Source organism: Orbicella franksi, chromosome 7 (assembly GCF_964199315.1).
Source record: "Orbicella franksi chromosome 7, jaOrbFran1.1, whole genome shotgun sequence".
NCBI lineage: Eukaryota > Metazoa > Cnidaria > Anthozoa > Scleractinia > Merulinidae > Orbicella > Orbicella franksi.
The window spans coordinates 10,160,180-10,178,944 of NC_138151.1; the positions used below are offsets into that span (position 1 = coordinate 10,160,180).

The 18,765-nt window shown below is 37.6% G+C and overlaps 1 protein-coding gene across 2 annotated transcripts; it reads right to left on the bottom strand.

The window, feature by feature from the left end:
* Positions 1 to 1,272: 1,272 nt before the first annotated feature.
* LOC145491657 (centrosomal protein of 63 kDa-like) lies at positions 1,273 to 18,754 on the bottom strand. Of its 2 annotated transcripts, none has more exons than XM_081470881.1 (24): positions 18,672 to 18,754; positions 16,072 to 16,120; positions 14,838 to 14,978; positions 13,855 to 13,950; positions 12,526 to 12,609; positions 11,036 to 11,095; positions 10,559 to 10,672; positions 10,343 to 10,444; positions 9,801 to 9,850; positions 9,071 to 9,173; positions 8,641 to 8,703; positions 7,869 to 7,951; positions 7,365 to 7,451; positions 6,939 to 6,995; positions 6,795 to 6,849; positions 6,580 to 6,639; positions 6,044 to 6,141; positions 5,678 to 5,777; positions 5,272 to 5,349; positions 4,714 to 4,764; positions 4,394 to 4,536; positions 3,029 to 3,189; positions 2,774 to 2,928; positions 1,273 to 1,664 (listed from the first exon to the last, which is right to left on the bottom strand). In XM_081470881.1, exons 1-24 carry the CDS (start codon positions 18,701 to 18,703, stop codon positions 1,509 to 1,511), a joined length of 2,178 nt encoding a protein of 725 aa, XP_081327007.1. In that variant the 5' UTR covers positions 18,704 to 18,754; the 3' UTR covers positions 1,273 to 1,508. The 2 variants fall into 2 exon arrangements, with proteins under 2 accessions (XP_081327007.1, XP_081327006.1); XM_081470880.1 differs by having other exon boundaries at positions 6,580 to 6,642.
* Between the last annotated feature and the right edge of the window lie 11 nt (positions 18,755 to 18,765).

Genomic DNA, 18,765 nt, shown 5'->3' on the forward strand with positions numbered 1-18,765 from the left:
TTAACATTCACAATTTTACTGTGGATGATGAAGTTCGTTGGAACCGAACGAAATATTCCACTTTTAAAAAGATCTTTACTTGCGCTCCGAGTACAGAATTTTTGTTAATATTCTAATCATGAGACCAGGGCAGGAACACAATATTTTTGATTTTACATGAATTATATTGTCTTGATAACAAATATTAAAATAGGATCCCAAAACTATACTATAAACGATTTAACGAAACGGTGTTTCATAAAACTAGCAAGAAATTTTTCAGTGGTGGCTGTTTATCGTGATACTGGACGCATACCCACTGCTGAGAGAGATCACAAACAACAGGATCCTAAATAGCTATGAAACCGCGAGAATTTGCGGTGTCATGCTCTACAAATTGTACTAACAGTGAGTAATAAATTAGAAATATTTTAAAAACCTTGTATATATTAACTTATTTCTCATGTATATTGTAGATTTAAATACATATAAGACAAAACACATCAACCAAAAGAGGTCCCTACCGAAGAATTACATATACATTAGCTCGCTGTGTACATACTCTTCAATGCACATATCACAATATAACACACCCCATGAAATACAAACCGTAAAACACACCACATACCTTATTACATGAAATTTTCGCGACACGTTTACTTCGCGATTTTGAGATGCGCATGCTTCGCGACGCTTAAATTCCGCGATTTCGCGAAAATTTTGTACTTTGAACATTTTGACTTCGCGTTTTCGAGTAACACACAATTTATTTCCTTGGCAATGTTACTTTAACGTGTCCTTGAATTTAGTGAACCGACTTCATCACTTGAACAATACGTCAGAATTAACAAAAAAAGCAAAGGCGGGACTGTATGTCAACAGTAACATAATGTGAGTCACTTAATTTTCGCGTCATGTTATGTTCACGACACTTATTATTCGAGTCACTTTAATTTGTTTTAAATCGCGAAATTCGCGAAATTAATGTGTCGCGAAAATTTCATGTAACAAGGTATTACATTAATGAGTAGAGAAACTTTTCCCAAGAGTTCCTATATTATTAATAGCTACCTGAAGAGAAGGCAGCCTCATTCTCTGACAAAAGACGAGACAGCTGATATTACCTTAAAACTACCTTACACCATTATGATTTTATTATGATTGGCAAAGAACACCTGTATCACACACCAGGTATCCGCTTGTCTGGCACTTTGCATCTCCGGGTGAGCATTTCATAAGTAATTTCCTCCACCCCGGGTGTAGAGCGTCTTCCAACTTGATATATACAGTCGAACCTCCCGTAGGCAGACACCTTCGGGACCAGAGAAAGTGTCCGCTGTAGAGAGGTGTCCGCTAGTAGGAGGTTAAAAATACAGTGTTTGTGTGTGGCTGGGACCGTTACTAAGTGTCCGCTTACGGGAGGTGTCCGTCATCGGAGATTCGACTTTAGTATCAACTGTCCCGTTGCTCTTCTTCTGTAACAAATTTTAGCACGTCCTTCTACCTGGCGATACAATCTCTCCCAGTTGTCACGTGTACTTCTGTATAATATATTCCGTGTTAGTTTTCAAGTCTGCTATCCTTCTGTCTAGAATTCTCTCCAGTTCCTTCTCTCGTCGATTCTCCTCCGCCAAGAAATCCGACGTGATAGAGGAGCGCCTGGCGCCCACAGGGGTGACGGACCGCTGAGGAAAAAGAAATGGAATGTAAATGAGGTGCATGGATTTACTACAAAAAGAGAGCACAAATTATGCGCAAAAACGACTGACTTGAAGCTTTATCAAGCAACCTAAATGACTATTTCTATCCATAAACCCTACCCATTATATTATGGTTAGCTTCGTGCGCGGGCAAGATGAACCAAATTTTTCGCAGTGATTGGCTAGCCGAGCGGGCAAGATTGCAATGTCTTGTCCGTTCGGGATTACGCGCAATGTCCTGCAAAAAAATTTCCCTGAAGATCATATTTTTGGTGCACTTTATCCCATATAACAAATCCTTTATTGACCGAGCTTGTTCGGTCAAGATGGCTGGATAATGGCTTCGCTCGTTTTTGTTTTGGCTGTTTATGGACCTCGACTCCGTCTCGATCCACAAACACACAAAACAACAACAACAACAACAACAACATCCTTATTTTCTCAATATAAATGTAAATATTATGGTAGTTTTTGTTTATTTAATATATTTAGTATGTTTAGATGAGGTAACTGTTATAATCTTGTTTGAATGAGACTGGAGGCTAAATAAACCGTTCGGCTTTCGAGTTAGCTTCCAACCTTGTTATGTCTAATTGTAGGAAAGGAGAGATGAAGGAAGAATTTGCAGTTTACACTTTAGTTTAAGGGAGAACAAAAAAAGAAAAGACAAATTAACAAACCATGGCTATCAAACGCCATCAGTACCTCCATCAACAGAAGGCAAAAGCTTTTTAAAACTCATTTTCTCAGTGAAGATACAAAAAAGTACAAATGTAATAGACATACAGGTGTATAACAACAAACTTAATAAGATCAAGGATGTGGCCAAGAAGAATTACTTCAAGCTGCAATGTAACATGAACAAAGATAATCTAAAAACAACATGGAAGCTAATTGGCACGATATTTACACAATGTAACAGAAGAAACTCCAGCAAAACTAAACCAAACAAAACAAACAAAAAACAACAACAACAACACCAAAACGAAACAAAAGAACTTGACCAACATCCGGCCACCTTGACCTCACGCCTGGTCAATAATCCACAGATATAGGTATGGTATTCATTGGGCTTCTCAGCAGTTTCTGCATACCTCAGAGTCTGAAGGAGCTTGGTCCACGTTCAGGTCGGCATAGGTCAGCGCTTCAGTATCCGTGTAGCCGCTACTGGCGCTTAGATCCACGGGCCTTCTGGGGACATATTCTGGGAGGACCTTGCTTGTTGAGGACAACAGAGGCTGTGGTGCGCCTGAGGGGAGAAATGTAGGCAGCAGTGATTGGGTCAAGTCGTAGAGTTAACAATCATTAGCCGTATTACAGGAAATTTCACATGACAAAGGTATCCTTACCATTATCTCTCTGTTCCGTTGCTGCTGCACCGCTCTTCAGTCGTTCATTCTCCATCTGCAGATTGTGCAGTTGCGTCTCATATTTTCTGATCGTAGCTTCAAGACGACCTTCTAACGACGCCACTTTGCGATCAGACTCGGAACGGAGCTCGCTGTGGCGTCTGCGAAGAAAGCAAAGGATTATTGAACTTGAGCAAACAAACCGATTCATATATACTGACCGTACCTCATGTAGAACTTACTGTTCTGTCGGATCAGCCTCGTTGAAACGTAACAGAGGCCCAAGAGTTGTGAGTGAAGTAATCTCAGGAGTGAAAACACTTCTGAAAACTGACTCTAGGCAACTCAATGTAAAATCAAATGACCCAAGAAAACTGATTCACTCTTACACGACTTTATGTCGTACCAGCGAAACAGGGTGATTGTAGCTAGAAATTGTAGCTTCCTGAATATAAAGCAAACATCACTCAAACGCAACACAGCGAAATCCCACCCGACATGGGGCTGTGTAACTGTCATGTTTTCGTCCCCAGAGCCACCTGTCCGTCTTAGCCAGTGGGGCTTTGGCACAAGAAAAAGCTGGCTCTGGAGACACATGACTTGATTGGCTAGATTCTTGGGCTAAGATTTTCACTAATTCAAACCCGGTTTTTCCCCGAACTTCTCCAGTGATTGATCTCTGACCAAAACGGTGCGATTAAAGCACCTACAGATCTTTTTAAACATATTTCAACGAATGGAATTTTCAGCAGAGGTAAAATTCTGGCCGGAAGTGATACACGAAAGTTTCTGAAAATTCCTCTGGCAAGCAAGTTTTAAACTTCCCGAAGGTTTGCAGATGGTGTGAGCGAACGGTTTTTAGTTCGAAATCAACAAGTTATGATCACACAACTCCTCAGGCCTCGTTCACACTAAGCCGGAGGAATCTGAAAACAGAGGTTTCACACTGAAAACGCATCAAATGCTTTCCGTCCACACTAAGTCCGAGGAATTTGAAAACGGAGTTTTCACTCTTAAAACGCATCAAATATTTTCACTCCACACTAGGCCGGAGGAATTTGAAAACAACAATCACCGGTCATTTTGGATTTGTGTTGAGGAAAACTTGGTCTGGGAAATCACGTGATTATCGTGACGTCATTGTTTTCGTAAAGCTCCGTTTTCAAAATGTTTTCCGTCCACGCGAAAACGAAAAGCCAGCGTTTTCAAATCCCTTCGGTTTGAAGAGCGTTTTCGAAAAGCTCCGTTTTCGTGCCGGATTAGTGTGGACGGAAGGCCTAGCCGGAGAAATAAAGCTGCGTCTTCAATTCCTTTAGCGTAGTGTGGACGGCGGCTCAGAGATGGTACGCACTCCCTTGACTGTACCTGAACTCGTTGTCCTTGATGTCAGCTAAAGCATCCTGATTTTTCCTCAGCGCGTGTCTGTATTTGTCTTGATATTTGGCTTCTAACGTACTTAGTTCCTCGCGGAGCGTAGCTACTTCAGTTCGTAAGTTTTTGTTATCATCCTAAAATCAAAGAACGGAGGAAATAAGATAAAATTGAGTTTCTGCTGCCTTCTCTTCAAATTCTTCAATTCTTCAGACATATGAGGATCACCGTTAAACGGAGTCTAGTGCAAAATTTGCCGCGTTGATCATTTACTGATATTACATTTATTTCTTGAACACGAACTCTTTGCTTACCTCTAGCTGACCAATGAGCTGCAGGTTGCCACTGTAGAGGTCTGATAAATCCTAAAATGAACAATGGAAACATGTCATTATATGGCTAGCTCCGCAATGGGGCAAGATGAACCAAATACTGGGTTGTGATTGGTCACAGATGAGAGCTATCATGACTGCTCGGGATTACCCGCTGTGTCCCACATATCCCTCTATGCCACATAACAAATGGTTTATTAACGAAGCTTGTTCGGTCAAGATAGTTGGATATTAGCCTCGATCGTTTTGCTTATTTATAGACCTCGACAACGTCACGGTCCACAAACACGCCAAAAAACAAAACAAAAACAAAAACAAAAACAAAAACAAATGGCCAGTATTCAGCCATGTGAACATCACGTTTGGTCAAATATTTTCCCAAATAGAGACACTACACAAGATCACAACGTAATGACCCAAGTCAGGCTTGAAGCTTAACTGGCCTCACCAATCCAGAATCTTGTGATTACCCGCCTTGTACGGGACAACACTGTAAAAGAACCTGCTCTGGTCTTGAACAAGACCCGAGCTCTGACTCACCGTAAACTGCTCATTTAGCGCTGTGTCTCGGAGATGTCTGTTTTCAATTCGCAAGGCTTCAAGTTGCGCGTTCGTTACCTGAGAAATAAACACAGAGGAAAAAAAAAAGTCGCTTGAAATTTCACTGTCGTTGTCTAATTAATCTCAAAACATACACAAGAACAATACCCAACATACAAAATATCTCTACAGTGGCGCAAAGACATTCTGCTGTCATGCTTCTCGATAAACTAAGCTTGAGGGGATTGAAGCAAACTCTCATTCAAATATTACTAACCCTAACGTTGAATCACTCGTTCTTCTTCGCGCTCTCCGCGCGCACACTACTTGCACGCGTATTGCGCACTGCACATGCGCAAAACCCACACACGCAGACACCACAGGTATGCCAATTTTCCCACCTTACCTGGAGTTCAGCGGCTGATCTGTCATGTTTTGCGTTTGTTTCTCGAAGATCTTTTTCCATGCGTTGAGCTCGTTCGGTAATGGATGCCATAGCAGCGTCCCTAACGTCAAACGAAAATAAGGAAAGGAAAGAAATGGAAAGATTATTTATCAAAAGCAGTGGAGTTGACTGCTGCTTACATTTGAACAGAAAAGAAGAAAGTTTGATGTCTGAAGTGATAGAAAATCGATCAATCCTTCATTGATAAGCAGCACTTACTATTTAGTGCAATTTCTCTCAGCGCTAATTCCGAGGGTCCAAGGAAAAGAAAATAGAAGAACGAAAGAAACAAAAAAAACAAAAAATGAAAGTCACACGCAAAATCACCTTTTATGAAGTTCAGCAGTCATGTTAGCAATCTGTTCCTTCATACCGTCCACTTCAGCTTGATGTCCATCTCCTACAGTTGAAATCTTTTCTTTGAGCTGAAGATTAAAAGGTAAATTATTCCCCTGTTCACCTGTCAACTTATGGACATTTTCTATTGTACTGAACAGGGCTTTGATGGGCCATATCCGTATTCACGGTGTTGGACTGGAACTAGCTTGCAATGGAGGCTCAATGTCATTTGCATTTAAAATGTCTCCCCGCGTTAACCTCAATTGCAAGCTAGTTCCAGGCCAACACCGAGGATACAAATATAGCCTATACTCGACGACTAGAAAGCTTAATTAACGCGACAAAAAAACAAAACAAAACAAAAAACATAAAACAAACAAACAAACAAACAAACAAACAAAAAACAAAAAAAACCGGACCTCTAGAATTACACGAGCTGGGGCTGCTGAAGAAAACCAGTCTTAAGGACTGCCGATGATCATAATTTGGACAGAATTTTATTTAGTAAACTACAATTATCAAACCTTTGAATTTTCCAGCATCAGTTGTTTGAGGTCATTGTCTTCTAAGAATTTTACTTCCTCCTGCTTAAAGTTTAAAAGGAAAGCATTATCATTAATCACGCTTCATAGTAACAGAACTGTCTGCTGGTACATGGAAAGGCAAATTGTACGAAAAAATGTCTCATGAAACAGCAGCATCTGTAAGCTTTGCACTGCACGCAAACGTTTAAACTTACCTTCCTAGAAAGCTCTGCTTGTAGCTTGGAAATTTCGTTTTTACTACTTTCCAGTCTGTCGAATGGAAAGAAGTACTGAGAGGGAACTCCTTCATTTAAACAAGCACAAAACACGATTTTCAAAGTTCTAGTACATTAACTTACTTTTGATTCAAGTGGTTCAGTTCATTCTTCTGATATTGACTTGCATCTAGCTGCGATCTGTGTGAGAGAAACATTAATTTAACCATAAAACTGCTGACAATGATTTGAAACTCTTGGTGTGTGCAATCGTTGGATGTGTGGTGGTTTAGCTGTTTGCGTGCTGGACCAATGATTGAAAGGTCCAGGTTTAAAGCTTTTTTGCTATTACTATGTCTCTCTCTCTCCATCCAGGGTACTGGCAAAGTTAATGTTGGGAAGGGAGTGCGGGGGGTGGGGGGGGGGGGGGGGGGAGTAAGTACCCTGCGATGGACATTTTGGCAGATATCTGCTGAAAGAGCTGGTAGGTAGGTAGGTAGGTAGGTAAGAAGGTATTCTAAGGAAAAATACAGCCACTTGAAGGTTGTAAATATATTGTTAATAGCTCACTCTATTTCCATTCGGCTTGTTCTAAGATCCTCCTTTAGTCTCCTCACTTCAATATTTTCTGTTCTTCTACTTACGTCCTCCAGTTGTCTGAAAATGAGCCAAGAAAACATTGAATATGCATGTCTGTATTTATCAAACAGTGTTAAAGAAATCGCGTCCCGCTAAAGCGTTATTTTCCTCCACTCTCTCATCTTCCTTTTCTTGCTCTTCTCTCTCTATTTCTTTCTTTTTTTTTTCATCACTTAATGATTTTAAAGCCTTTAGGAGTCGTGAAATTAAAGTGCGTATGGGTGGTCTGGTTTTACATGTAAGTATTGACGCCGTTTTCATAAACCCAGACATACATGTATATTTGGTAAACATTTCTGACAACTTGACTTTCCTGATGAAGTAGCCAGAAACACCACTGACAAAATACAAAACAGAGGCATACGTGGGAATAAGTCAGCTCAAAGAGGCCTAATACATGTAGCCTTATAGCTTCGTGTCTTGTAGGGTTTGTACCTGATAACCTCGTCCTTCATTATCAGACTCTGTTCCAGTTTAGACATGTCTTCTGCATGCTGTCTTTGGTCATCTTCTGCTGCCTGCAGTCAATAATAATAATAAAAAACCATAGTAGATATTTTCATGAACTATTGCAGCCTTAAGCTGAAAAAGCACAGGGGTTAAAATGTGACCTCACGAGACGCAGGAAACCCTTCAGTTTGGATGTCAGAATTTTCAAAGACAATGAAATTACGTTCAAATATTTTATTTATATTACCATGTGAGCGGTCAGGCGTGATTATATTAGGAGGTTCTGATTCATGCATCTGCATGCACTCCAAAACTTTGGCTATCACCAAGATCATACATTAAACTCATGACAATGACCAAATATATATTAAGCTCGGCGCGAATCATTATGACCACAGTTTGACTAAAACACGATTTTATCTCTAAACGAATTATCTGTCTCAAACAGACAAATCATCTCCTGACATGTAGGACCCCAGCATACCTAGAGGCGCACAAAAATGGCAGAGTTGGAGGAGAGACACCTCATGGCAGGAAGTGAAATGCACTGCGCAAAACAGGGTCAGGTGGTGGGCACTAGTGGATGACTCATGTTCCATCAGGATCAAAGAGGAAGGAATGAGTGAGTGAGTGAGTGACATGTTGGATAATTCGTCTCCAGTATAAGTATAAGTATTTGGGTCACTGAAACACTCAACTGGTCTCATACAAACAAACAAAGAAGAAAGGTTGTAAAAAAATAATAATTATTACTTACCCTGATGAGATCATCTCTAGCTTGAAGTTCTAGCTGTAGATGAGCATTTTCTTCCTCAAGACACTAAAAAATAAATGGCACAGATAAGCCAGAAGGCTGCAGCCACGGAAAAAAATTTTTTTCTCTAACTCCACGCACCGTATAACATATAATATATTATAATGCATAAGGCAAATGATAAGAAACAAAGAAAAGTTATTTCCCTATTTTATTTATTTAGTATATATTACGTCTAAGTAGCTATAGATATATTTTTATTGTTCTTAAGATTTCAACTCTGTGTAATATTATTAACGTTGGTGTGATGTTTAATGACTTTACCGATGAAATCAAATGTAGATGTAGAATTTAAAATGCTGTACAGGTCAGTGGCAATATATTGAACAACAAAAACAATAAACATTACAAATCCATTAGAAAAATTCCATACCTGAAGTGATGAACGAGTCTTTCTGAGTTCATCTTGCAGCTTGGCAAAGTCAGAAGCTTGCTCTCTGTTGGAAGCGAGGGCTTCCTCTAAAGAACTTTTCAATCTAACAGAAATCCACAGAACAAGAATGAGGCATTTGCACATGCATCAAATCTCTATAATTTGTATTACTTGTCCTTTGGTCACCAAATGAACACGGTCATGCCATCACACATCCACAACACTAAAAGGATAGCCGTATTGAAAATGATTGTTAAATTCACAAAGAAGTCACTGAGCTTTATTTGTGACCAAACAACTTCCCTTACTGTAAAAACTATATATAACGCAGCTACCGCTCTTTTCTTTTGTGCTTGGAGAGACACTTTTTTTCTGTCTCTCTCCAGACAGGAACTCGTAAAAGTGCATGCTGACAAATTCTGCCAAAAAGACAAACCAGCATCTCACGATACTGGGGAGTATAACTACACTCTCGGGTTTTTGCTTCGGACAATTGAGAGTTGAGGTTATAACTTTGAGTAATTTCTGTACTGTACTCTTTTAGCTAATTAAATATAGTAAGAGTGTTTTTTCCAAGGTTTAAGCATTTTCTTGGTGATTTTTCAAGCAGTCACACAGGCTTTGAGTAAGGGAAAAGTGAATACATGTAACCTCTGAAAATTTTCATTAAAATTTAGAAAGGAGTGTTTGAGAAACATGCCAGGTAAATTGTTAATACATGTAATCTTACTGTTGTACAGTGTCTTCAGTTCCATCACATTCATCCTTTGCACGTCCAAGCTGAAATGATGCAATAAGCAATTTTATTGGTCATACACATATCACACAAAAATGTACATTTTGAAAAGACCCTTACCACACTGGAGAGTTCTTTTTCAGGAGACAGTAGAATAGGGCATTTCAAAACAATAAAAACAGTGCATAAAGGCATTGTCACTACAGATACATGTATTGTTTTGGAGCTGGTTTTTTTTTCACATGGGGGTGGGAGGGCCCGCTTCTCAAAAGCCCCGGAAACTTTCCAGGCCAGCAAAACCATTTTTTACTTTATCTGTACATAAAATCAGAGAGGTGTATATGCCTGAAATTTCTTGTATGAAGGGACCCTCTGTTCATATTAAGGACATGAGAATAAATAGTTCTGTAAACATACTGTAGGGTGTCAGATTTTGATGTGGCTTTCCAGGGGTAAAATTTAAATTCGGGACCTTCAAGAAACAGGCCTTAGGCAAGGTTGAATGTGCTAGCCTTCTGGAGAGCGCCTTAACGTACCTGAGATTGTAAAGCAGCCATCTCTTGCTGGTGATCCCGTTCAAGGTCTTCCATTATCTGCCTCCTCTTGTTGAGCTGCGCTTGGTATCCTAGCAACTGTTGCTAAGGAATGAAATTGTTACAATACATTTTATTCAGTAGTAGCATGTTAAGGTTATAATTTATGTTAAGATGCAGTCTGATGTCTCGAACATGATTACAGTGTTATATTAATACCTGCATCATATCACTCTTCTCGATCAATGCTTTCTTTTGACTCTCCAGCCCTCGGATGCGGTCATCTCGTGCTTTCCGCCCTCCTTCCCACTCCAGCATTTTGGCTCTATATTCCTACAGTAAAGGAGACACGAGTCAAAACAAGTGTTTTCAGTACCGTAACCAGAAAAAAATTATGACTGAGGCAATGTGAACTCACAAAACTTTAAATTCTCTTCCCAGGTATTTAGGCTGTTTAATGAAAAAAAAAAAAAAAAAAAAAAACAGAGAAAAAATTAGGCTAATGCCTCGTTTCATCTGTTACTGGCCACAACCTTGATTTTACAGAGCAACTTTGACTGGAAGAGGCTGCAGGAGTAACCTTTGATGAATTGACCTCAAAAGCATGGAGAAACATTGAGGAGAATTTTACATGTACAGTATATGTGTACATTGATCCATGCCAGGATCATGACAATGTTTCATTCATACATGTACCTCTAGTCTATCCTTCAGTTTATCCACTTCTGAATCTCTGGATTTCAGATCTGCCAAAAGCTAATAAAAGAAATACAGATTGAATTAGACAAGAGAACAGCATTAATGTCATTATAATAACATTACGTATGTGAAATACATGTAATATACACCAATCAGATTTTTAACTTAAAATTCTTGCACACTGAATGCTACTTGTCTGCCACACAAGAACGCAACAGCACTTTATTTTTCAAAAACCAACACATGATCAAAATTTTAATATCCCTTGACAAACAGGTCTTTTGTTGCTGACATAGATTCTTAGATTTAGCAGGCAAAAGGGCGCTACTTTCGGGAAGCCATTACTTTCGGATAGCTGTTACTTTCGGATGGTGAAAAATGTTTGTACGGTAATTCACAGTCATTTCATACAAAGCGGAAGTGTAACACATGAAATTGAAAGTTCTGCTTATGTATGTAACTAACTACCCACATAAACAAAGCAGACTGTTACTACAAACCAAGAAGGTCCTTAATATGTCAGTACTGTAGGATGTAAGTATAATGGTGACATTATATCGCAATACAACCGATTACACTTTACCATTTGACACTGCTGCCAGACAAATACAGGTTACATGTATAAATCAGAATTTCAAGAAAAATTCAGTTACATTCCAAAAAAAACACACACAAGAAAGTCTTCAAGTTGTTCCGTTCTGCAGTCAGGCTGTTCCATCTGCATTGCGCTTGAGATCAGAGAGTTTACCTTCAAGTTTGTCATGTGACTTCTTCAAAGGGCCACTACTTTCAGATGGACTGTTACTATCAGGGGGACCATTACTTTTGGGGTTTGACAATAGGAAGGTAAAATATTAAGTTACTTTTGGGGAGCCATTATTTTCAGGGGGGGGGGGTCGTTTCTTTCGGAATTCTATGGTATGTCGAAGGCACAGTGGCTTAATGGTTATTACACTGGACCCCAGATCAGTTGGCCCAGGTTCGAGCCCTGGACTGGGTCGTTGTGTTGTGTTCTTGGGCAAGACACTATAGTCTGTATATAACAGTGCTTCTCTCCACCCTGGCAGTAAATACAATGTAAATAGGCACCTCCCACCAAGTTTATGATAGGGTGCAACCCTGTGATGGCCTAGTGGCATTCCATCCAGACAGGAGTAGATTGAAATACTTCTACACATTCATGCTACAGAAACTGACACTAAGCACTGGACTGATGGGCCACTAGGCTCCAATAAAGACCTTTTAAATTGTCCTATTTCAAGAGTACATTTTTATGAAAGATTTCTTGGATTGCTCGAGTGAGTGACATGAGCTGACTGGTTGGTGGTTCTGGAAGCCATCAACAACTTTCAACTAGGTAAGTCCAAGTGGGTCTCAGTTCTTAGTGAACAAGAACTAGATTCAATGATTACTATTTAATAAAATTATAATAAAATTGATAAAAAAAAAAATGTGATTGCTACCACTTTTAAATCCCAATATCCTACCTGATCTCTCTCCTTTTCAATGTGTGTGGTTTGCTTGCTGCTCTTCTTCTGGAGTTTTTCGTGCTCATATTTCAGATGGTCAACCTTGAAAATGTGAACAATTATTGCAATTTTACAGCTTGTAAGGGTTAACTTGAAAGCTTGTGGGGTAGAGGTGTTGGGAGAGAAATTTTAATGAGGCAAAAATAATTTACCTGAAATGTTGTTACTACAGTCGACTCCTGATAACTTGAACCCTTGCTAACTCGAACTTTATGCTAACTCGAACCAAAATTGATGTCCCCTGGATTTCCATTATACATTTACTCCAATTTTATCCTCGGTAACTCGCACCCTCAACAACTTGAACCTCCCGCTAACTTGAAGCAATTTTCATTTCCCTTCAGGTCATTTCTTATAATTTTACCCTTGATAACTCGAACAATGTGTTTCAATAAAATGTAAATTGAATGAGTAAATTGCATGAACTTTGTACCAGTAGCTTGACATTGTTCTCTTTAGAAAACCTGTGCAGTTCACAGTTCCTGGACTTCTCCCTGCTGCTTTCCTTTGTTATATTTTTCACATTACGTTATGTTCCAATTTAGACTGTAATTTAGAGATGTATTGTTTTATTTTCACTCATACAACTTCTCTCCAATCTGTGATTAAATTTGATTAAAATGTACACTACATGAATAGAAAAACATTTAACACCGTTTTTTCCTTATTTCAGGTCAGTGGTTCTGAACTCCCAATAACTCAAACTCCCGATAACTCGAACTCCCGATAATTCGACCTCCCGATAACTCAAACTCCCAATAACTCAAACCTTTTTCAATTTCCCTTGAAAGTTAGAGTTATTGAGAATCAACTGTACTTACATATGTTACTGTTCACCATTCATCTTGCATGACCAAATTCAATTATACAAAGAGGCAGACTCCATCAATGTCTACATTTATACATACATGTACATGTACAGACTTCTACCATTACTTCTTTTCTTCTATACACTGTAAATGCTCATTTTGTAACCAAAATGACCAATTTTAGGTTGATCAGACATTTTTTGAATTTAATTGGTTGCTCATTACCATTTTCTCTTATACTTTTTAAGTACGTGCACATCCATCAAGTCAGTAGATTACCAGTTTTTTATCATTCACACATGTGAGAAAACTCTTCATTCTATAAAAAAAGACACTTTGATAGACTTCTTATTTCTCTTTACAGTTAACAGAGGTAGCAAGGGTATTCGCTAAGGAGAATTTTAAGCTTGTGACAAAAAACTTCAGTCTATTCTGTTTTCAGTGTAATCTTGCCTACATATAAGTGTTAATATATCACCTCTTCTTTGAGATGTATCACATGTTCCTCATACTCTGTAACAATATCTCTTTGCGTCATCTCCATCTCATCTACTTTCTGTTGAAGCCCACCTACCTGTTGAAGACAACATAACTAAAATTCACTACATTACATGTATTTGTAATAATAAAAATAATTTAATCAATATGTGGCATACATGTACATCATGTCATTTTGAAAATTACAAAGACTGAATACAGAATGATGTAAATGTACATACTTGACAAAATTAGTTTGTTATTCTTGGTATTGATTCAGCTTGTCGGGGTGGAAACACTTAGCTACTGTATGATTCTGGAATTGGATATCAATCACTGAATCTGTATGACTTGAGTAACTGTGATATGATTCATAGTGGGTAAAAATAGTTGCTGAGGTTCAATTTTATCTTCAGTTGCTACAATTTGGTGTTTTCCTCAACTGGTGTATGATAATACCTGTGCACATTGTATATTAATACCAAAAAATTGTATCAAGGGTAATATTAAACCACAACATACATGTAGACTAGGTAATTTTTACTATGTACATCTACTGTGCAAAATTGCCCAGAGTGTAATACAGGATGTACAAAGGAAACAAATATTTGGGCTTGCCCATTGGGCTTGCAAGCTCAAACTATCATGTACTAGCTCGAAATTGTTCCCCCCAAAAGTTCATCTCTTACCAGTTGTACCTTTGTAATTTGAAGTTGGTCAAACATTTTGTCCAAAGAAGCTTCCCAAGAATCCTCTAGCCCAACTGGAAAATTCACTAGCCCCAGACTATTAGACAGGACTTTCTTTGCACACTGTATGTGTTGTAAGTTATTCGAATCAAATATTGTTTTGGAATAAGTCTGCTGGTAACAATTTTTGATAATGTTTACTAAGTCTAATTTAGGCCATATACATGTTTATTACATATTTTTGATTGTGATGCTATTTATACACATCTACAGTGTACATTGTACAGTTGCAAACCTCTTGGCTCTTCTGTTCCAGTTGAACTTTGACGAACTCCAATTCCTTGGTTTTCTTGTCTAGTTGTATCTGAACTGCATGTATGTGGTTTTCCCATTCTGCTTTCTTGGCAGTTACCATCAAATCAATTTGCCGCATCAGCTGGAATCATGAGAAAAAAAAAATGTGTTGATAATTACTAAATAAAATTAATCAACAATTACATGTACTATCAGCACTTAGTACTTAATTTGATGTAAGAACTTCTGAAAAAAATGTCCGTGTGCTCATTAATTAACTTTCATTTGTGAAAAAGTTTTAATTTGTTGCTGATCAAAATATTGACAAAATATAATGGCTAGATACGTATTTCAGTGCTGGAAGTTTCCAGTACCCACATTTTATAGTCTATGTTCATAAAAATAAATGTTACGTACCTAATCAGTGAATTTTTTTTGCATTTGTACCAAATGATTTATCACATAGTTCTCAATCTTGAAGGGTGATTACAGTAACATTATTGATCAAAATACATGTCTATCAACATGTTTTAATTTTCGCAACATTTCCTGGGATACCTGCAGGAAACCTCTATTTGTCAGATACATGTAGATGTCTGTTACTGTAAACAGTTATTGAAAACATAATAGCCTCTAAAATACAGTGTGTACATATACATTGAAAACTAATACAATTACTCGAAACTTCTTCATCGATAGTAAATACTGCCATAAATAAGCTATAATTGTAGTTATTAAAGACGATTGAATGTTACCTTTAAAGTTTTTGAAGGCATCTTTTGATATGAAACTGTACTACTGTGTACCAAGTAGTGAATAACAGTGAAGATTCTAATTTATGCAAATTTAACAGAAAACTGCTAAATAAATTCATTTAGCCTTAAGCTCAATGTTAAAATTGAAAAAAAACAAAAAACTGTGGTCAATTATGTACAAGGCTATGATTTAATAAATATTTCACTTGATGAAAACACTTTTAAGAAATACAATTGACATGATGTACTGGTTACAAACTTTTATTTGTAATATCTAAGTACAATAAGTGTGCTGTTACAAAATTAATGAACATCAATTTATTTAGAAATACGTCATGTACATCAACACTTAACATTGCAGGAATTTATTTTGTTTGGTTATTAAAAGCTCTGTATGGGAACATTTTCTACAGTGACAGAACTATATTTTTTTGTTTTGTTTTTTACTGTTATAGTACTGTACAAGAACAAATTTCCAACCTCTCTTAGTTCTTCCTCACATGATGTTAAAGAACCTTTCCTGATCAAGCTAGAAAAAGAAAGACAAAAAAAAAAAAACATACAGCACTATGTATCAAAAATGTCACCTACAGTGTAACAGTACCAGCATATACAGGTACAATGTTCAGTATTGTGTGTGATGTGGACTTGCTTCTGGTTGAGGTTAATTAAAATCTTCATTCAATTTGTTTTATGTCATGGATCTGTTCCTGATTTTATGACAGTAAATGAGAGGGAAAAAAAAAAGAAAGAAAACTCACTCAGGCTGGTTTAGAGAACAAGAAACAAAAAAAAAAACCAAAAAATTATTTTAAATTCTAACAAATACATACAAGTATACATACATGTACTTATCGTATACAACTAGGAACAAAGAGAAGCTTCAGAACCTCATACAATATAACCGAAACTGTGTTAATTACTTTTGGAACCATGCTTTCATCTTTATTAGCACCTACAATAATCTTCTTGAGAATTGAAGCAGATAAATTATTCAATCAGGAATGCCATTACAATTATAATTATTGTTCTTGACAAGACCTACTGAAACACCTGGCTTCACTAACATCAATTAACATATAACATAAAATCAGAAAATCTGTAAAGAATTAAGAAATTACGTCTTCTTTGCACTGGAGATAGCCCAAAATATGAATACACTGGCACTACCAAAAGACTCGAGAGGGGATCAACTTCAGTCTCCATCATCACGACATCTACATCGCCGAAAACTTTCTGCAAATTTTGTAATTCAATCACAGGAGAGAAAATCAAGAATACCTGAGTGGTCTGAAGAGGTGAGGTCTAATTTGTAAACTTTTATATCCAACAAACAAAGAGAATTTATGAGTTAATTACCATGGATGTAGATGTAGGTATGACAGATTCAGAGATAACTCATAAGCATAGTGAATGTACTTGTAGATGCAGGGCTCTCATTACGTTTTGATTTACTTGTAGCCTTGATCTTCACACCCGTAACAAATTTGTTGCCTTTAGAGTGAATTGTATCAATTGCAAGTAAGCTTACTGGTAACATCAAGGGCCCATCAAACATACTCAGCCGTAGCAAGTGTTACAAGTTACGGTCGTTATTGACAGCCCTGTAGATATACAGTCATGTACCTTAGTGGTTTAAAGTTTCAAACAGGTTTTATCTTTGTAGGACTTTGATCAAAGTTTCAATTTGGTAACTAACTAATCCACACCAGAAGATTTAAAAGTTAAGGTTAGAAGCCTACTGGCCCTGAGTAAAAGTATATTAACTTTCTTGGCTTCAGAGAACAGTATTTCAGAGTTGACTAAGACTATGCATTTTGCCTTGAAAGAGTTTAATTTATAAAATATATTTGTAAAGATTAAATGTGTGAAAACCTGAGACTACTTGCAGGTTTTCTCAAATTTTCTCAAGCAATGGTCCATATTGTTTCTATCCCTCTCTTCATTCAATAGACATATTTTCACAATTTTATTATAATTCTGTTTCTTATTGCCATGGATAATTTTAATAATGAACTAGCACAAGTATTTCGTATTTTAGTATTTACATGATGTATAGGTAAACGTAGCCTAGAAAAGACGTCATAATTTACTATGTGTATAAAGAGGTCTTTTTCCTTTTTTCTGGGTAGTTTTTCAGTCCAGGCCCTCAGCCATCTTTGCACCCTACCTGGGTTCCACCCTTAATTTTTTAATGCTGCATCCAAATCTGGATCTGCTGAATGTTACACTGGAAACACTATTTCATTTGCTTAATTTGAGCATCAATGTTTCCTTGCAATGAATTGGTCTTTTGTGCTGTTCATTTCTTGTGCACTACATTAGCTTGTGTACAAAATGACAGTGAAAAAATGGGTAAATACATGAATATACATTTACAGTAAACTTTGCAAGTTTCTACAAATTAACAGATTGACAACATAGGGCAAAACTAAGTTTCCTTTTTGCATTATACTTGAACCTCCTGTGAGGAGACACACTTGGAACTTAAGACAGAGGTCAACTTATGAAAGTTAACAAATGTAATATGTATGGGTTATTGACCAAGTGTGACGTCAAGATGGCTGGATATTGGCCAAGTTCTTTTTTTTGCGTGTTTATGGACCGAGATGGAGTCGATGTCCATAAACTCGCAAAAAAAGAACGAGGCCAATATCCAGCCATCTTGACCGAACAAGCTTGGTCAATAAAGGATTTATTATATGGCTTTCTGGGAAGTTTTTCTTGCGGGACGCGGCGGGTAGTCCCAAGCAGGCAAGATAGCTCCATCTTGCCCACTCGGGTAGCCAATCACAGTGCAGGATTGGATTCATCTTGCCCGCTCACTAGCCATATAATAAGTGTACTTCAAGTTGACACTATTTATTTCACTGCAGTAGGTGTTCGTCCACCAGTACAGTGAGGGTCTGTTTAAAGTGTCTGTTAGTGAAGCGCTATTTGGGGTTTTCTAGGATTAGTATCCCATTTGCTATCAGAATTTGCACAACTGAATTGTAAATAAATTTGTACAAATATTTGAAAAGCTTCTAGAAGAGTAAACAAATAAACGCAATACCAGTTCTTTGTTTCGAAAACCTCACCTTTCCGAGAATATGTCTGTAAACGCCTCCATGTCAACAACTCTTTGGACTTTTCGAGTTCCACAGGTTTGCTGTTTTTCTATTATTCATTCCT

Coding starts and splice junctions, on each gene's coding strand:
- LOC145491657 (XM_081470880.1), bottom strand. CDS start 18,703: ATGGAGGCGTTTACAGACATATTCTCGGAAAG. Junction 10,445..10,558: donor AGAAGAGTGATATGATGCAG/GTATTAATATAA, acceptor TTCATTCCTTAG/CAACAGTTGCTAGGATACCA. Junction 4,765..5,271: donor CGCTAAATGAGCAGTTTACG/GTGAGTCAGAGC, acceptor TGTTCATTTTAG/GATTTATCAGACCTCTACAG.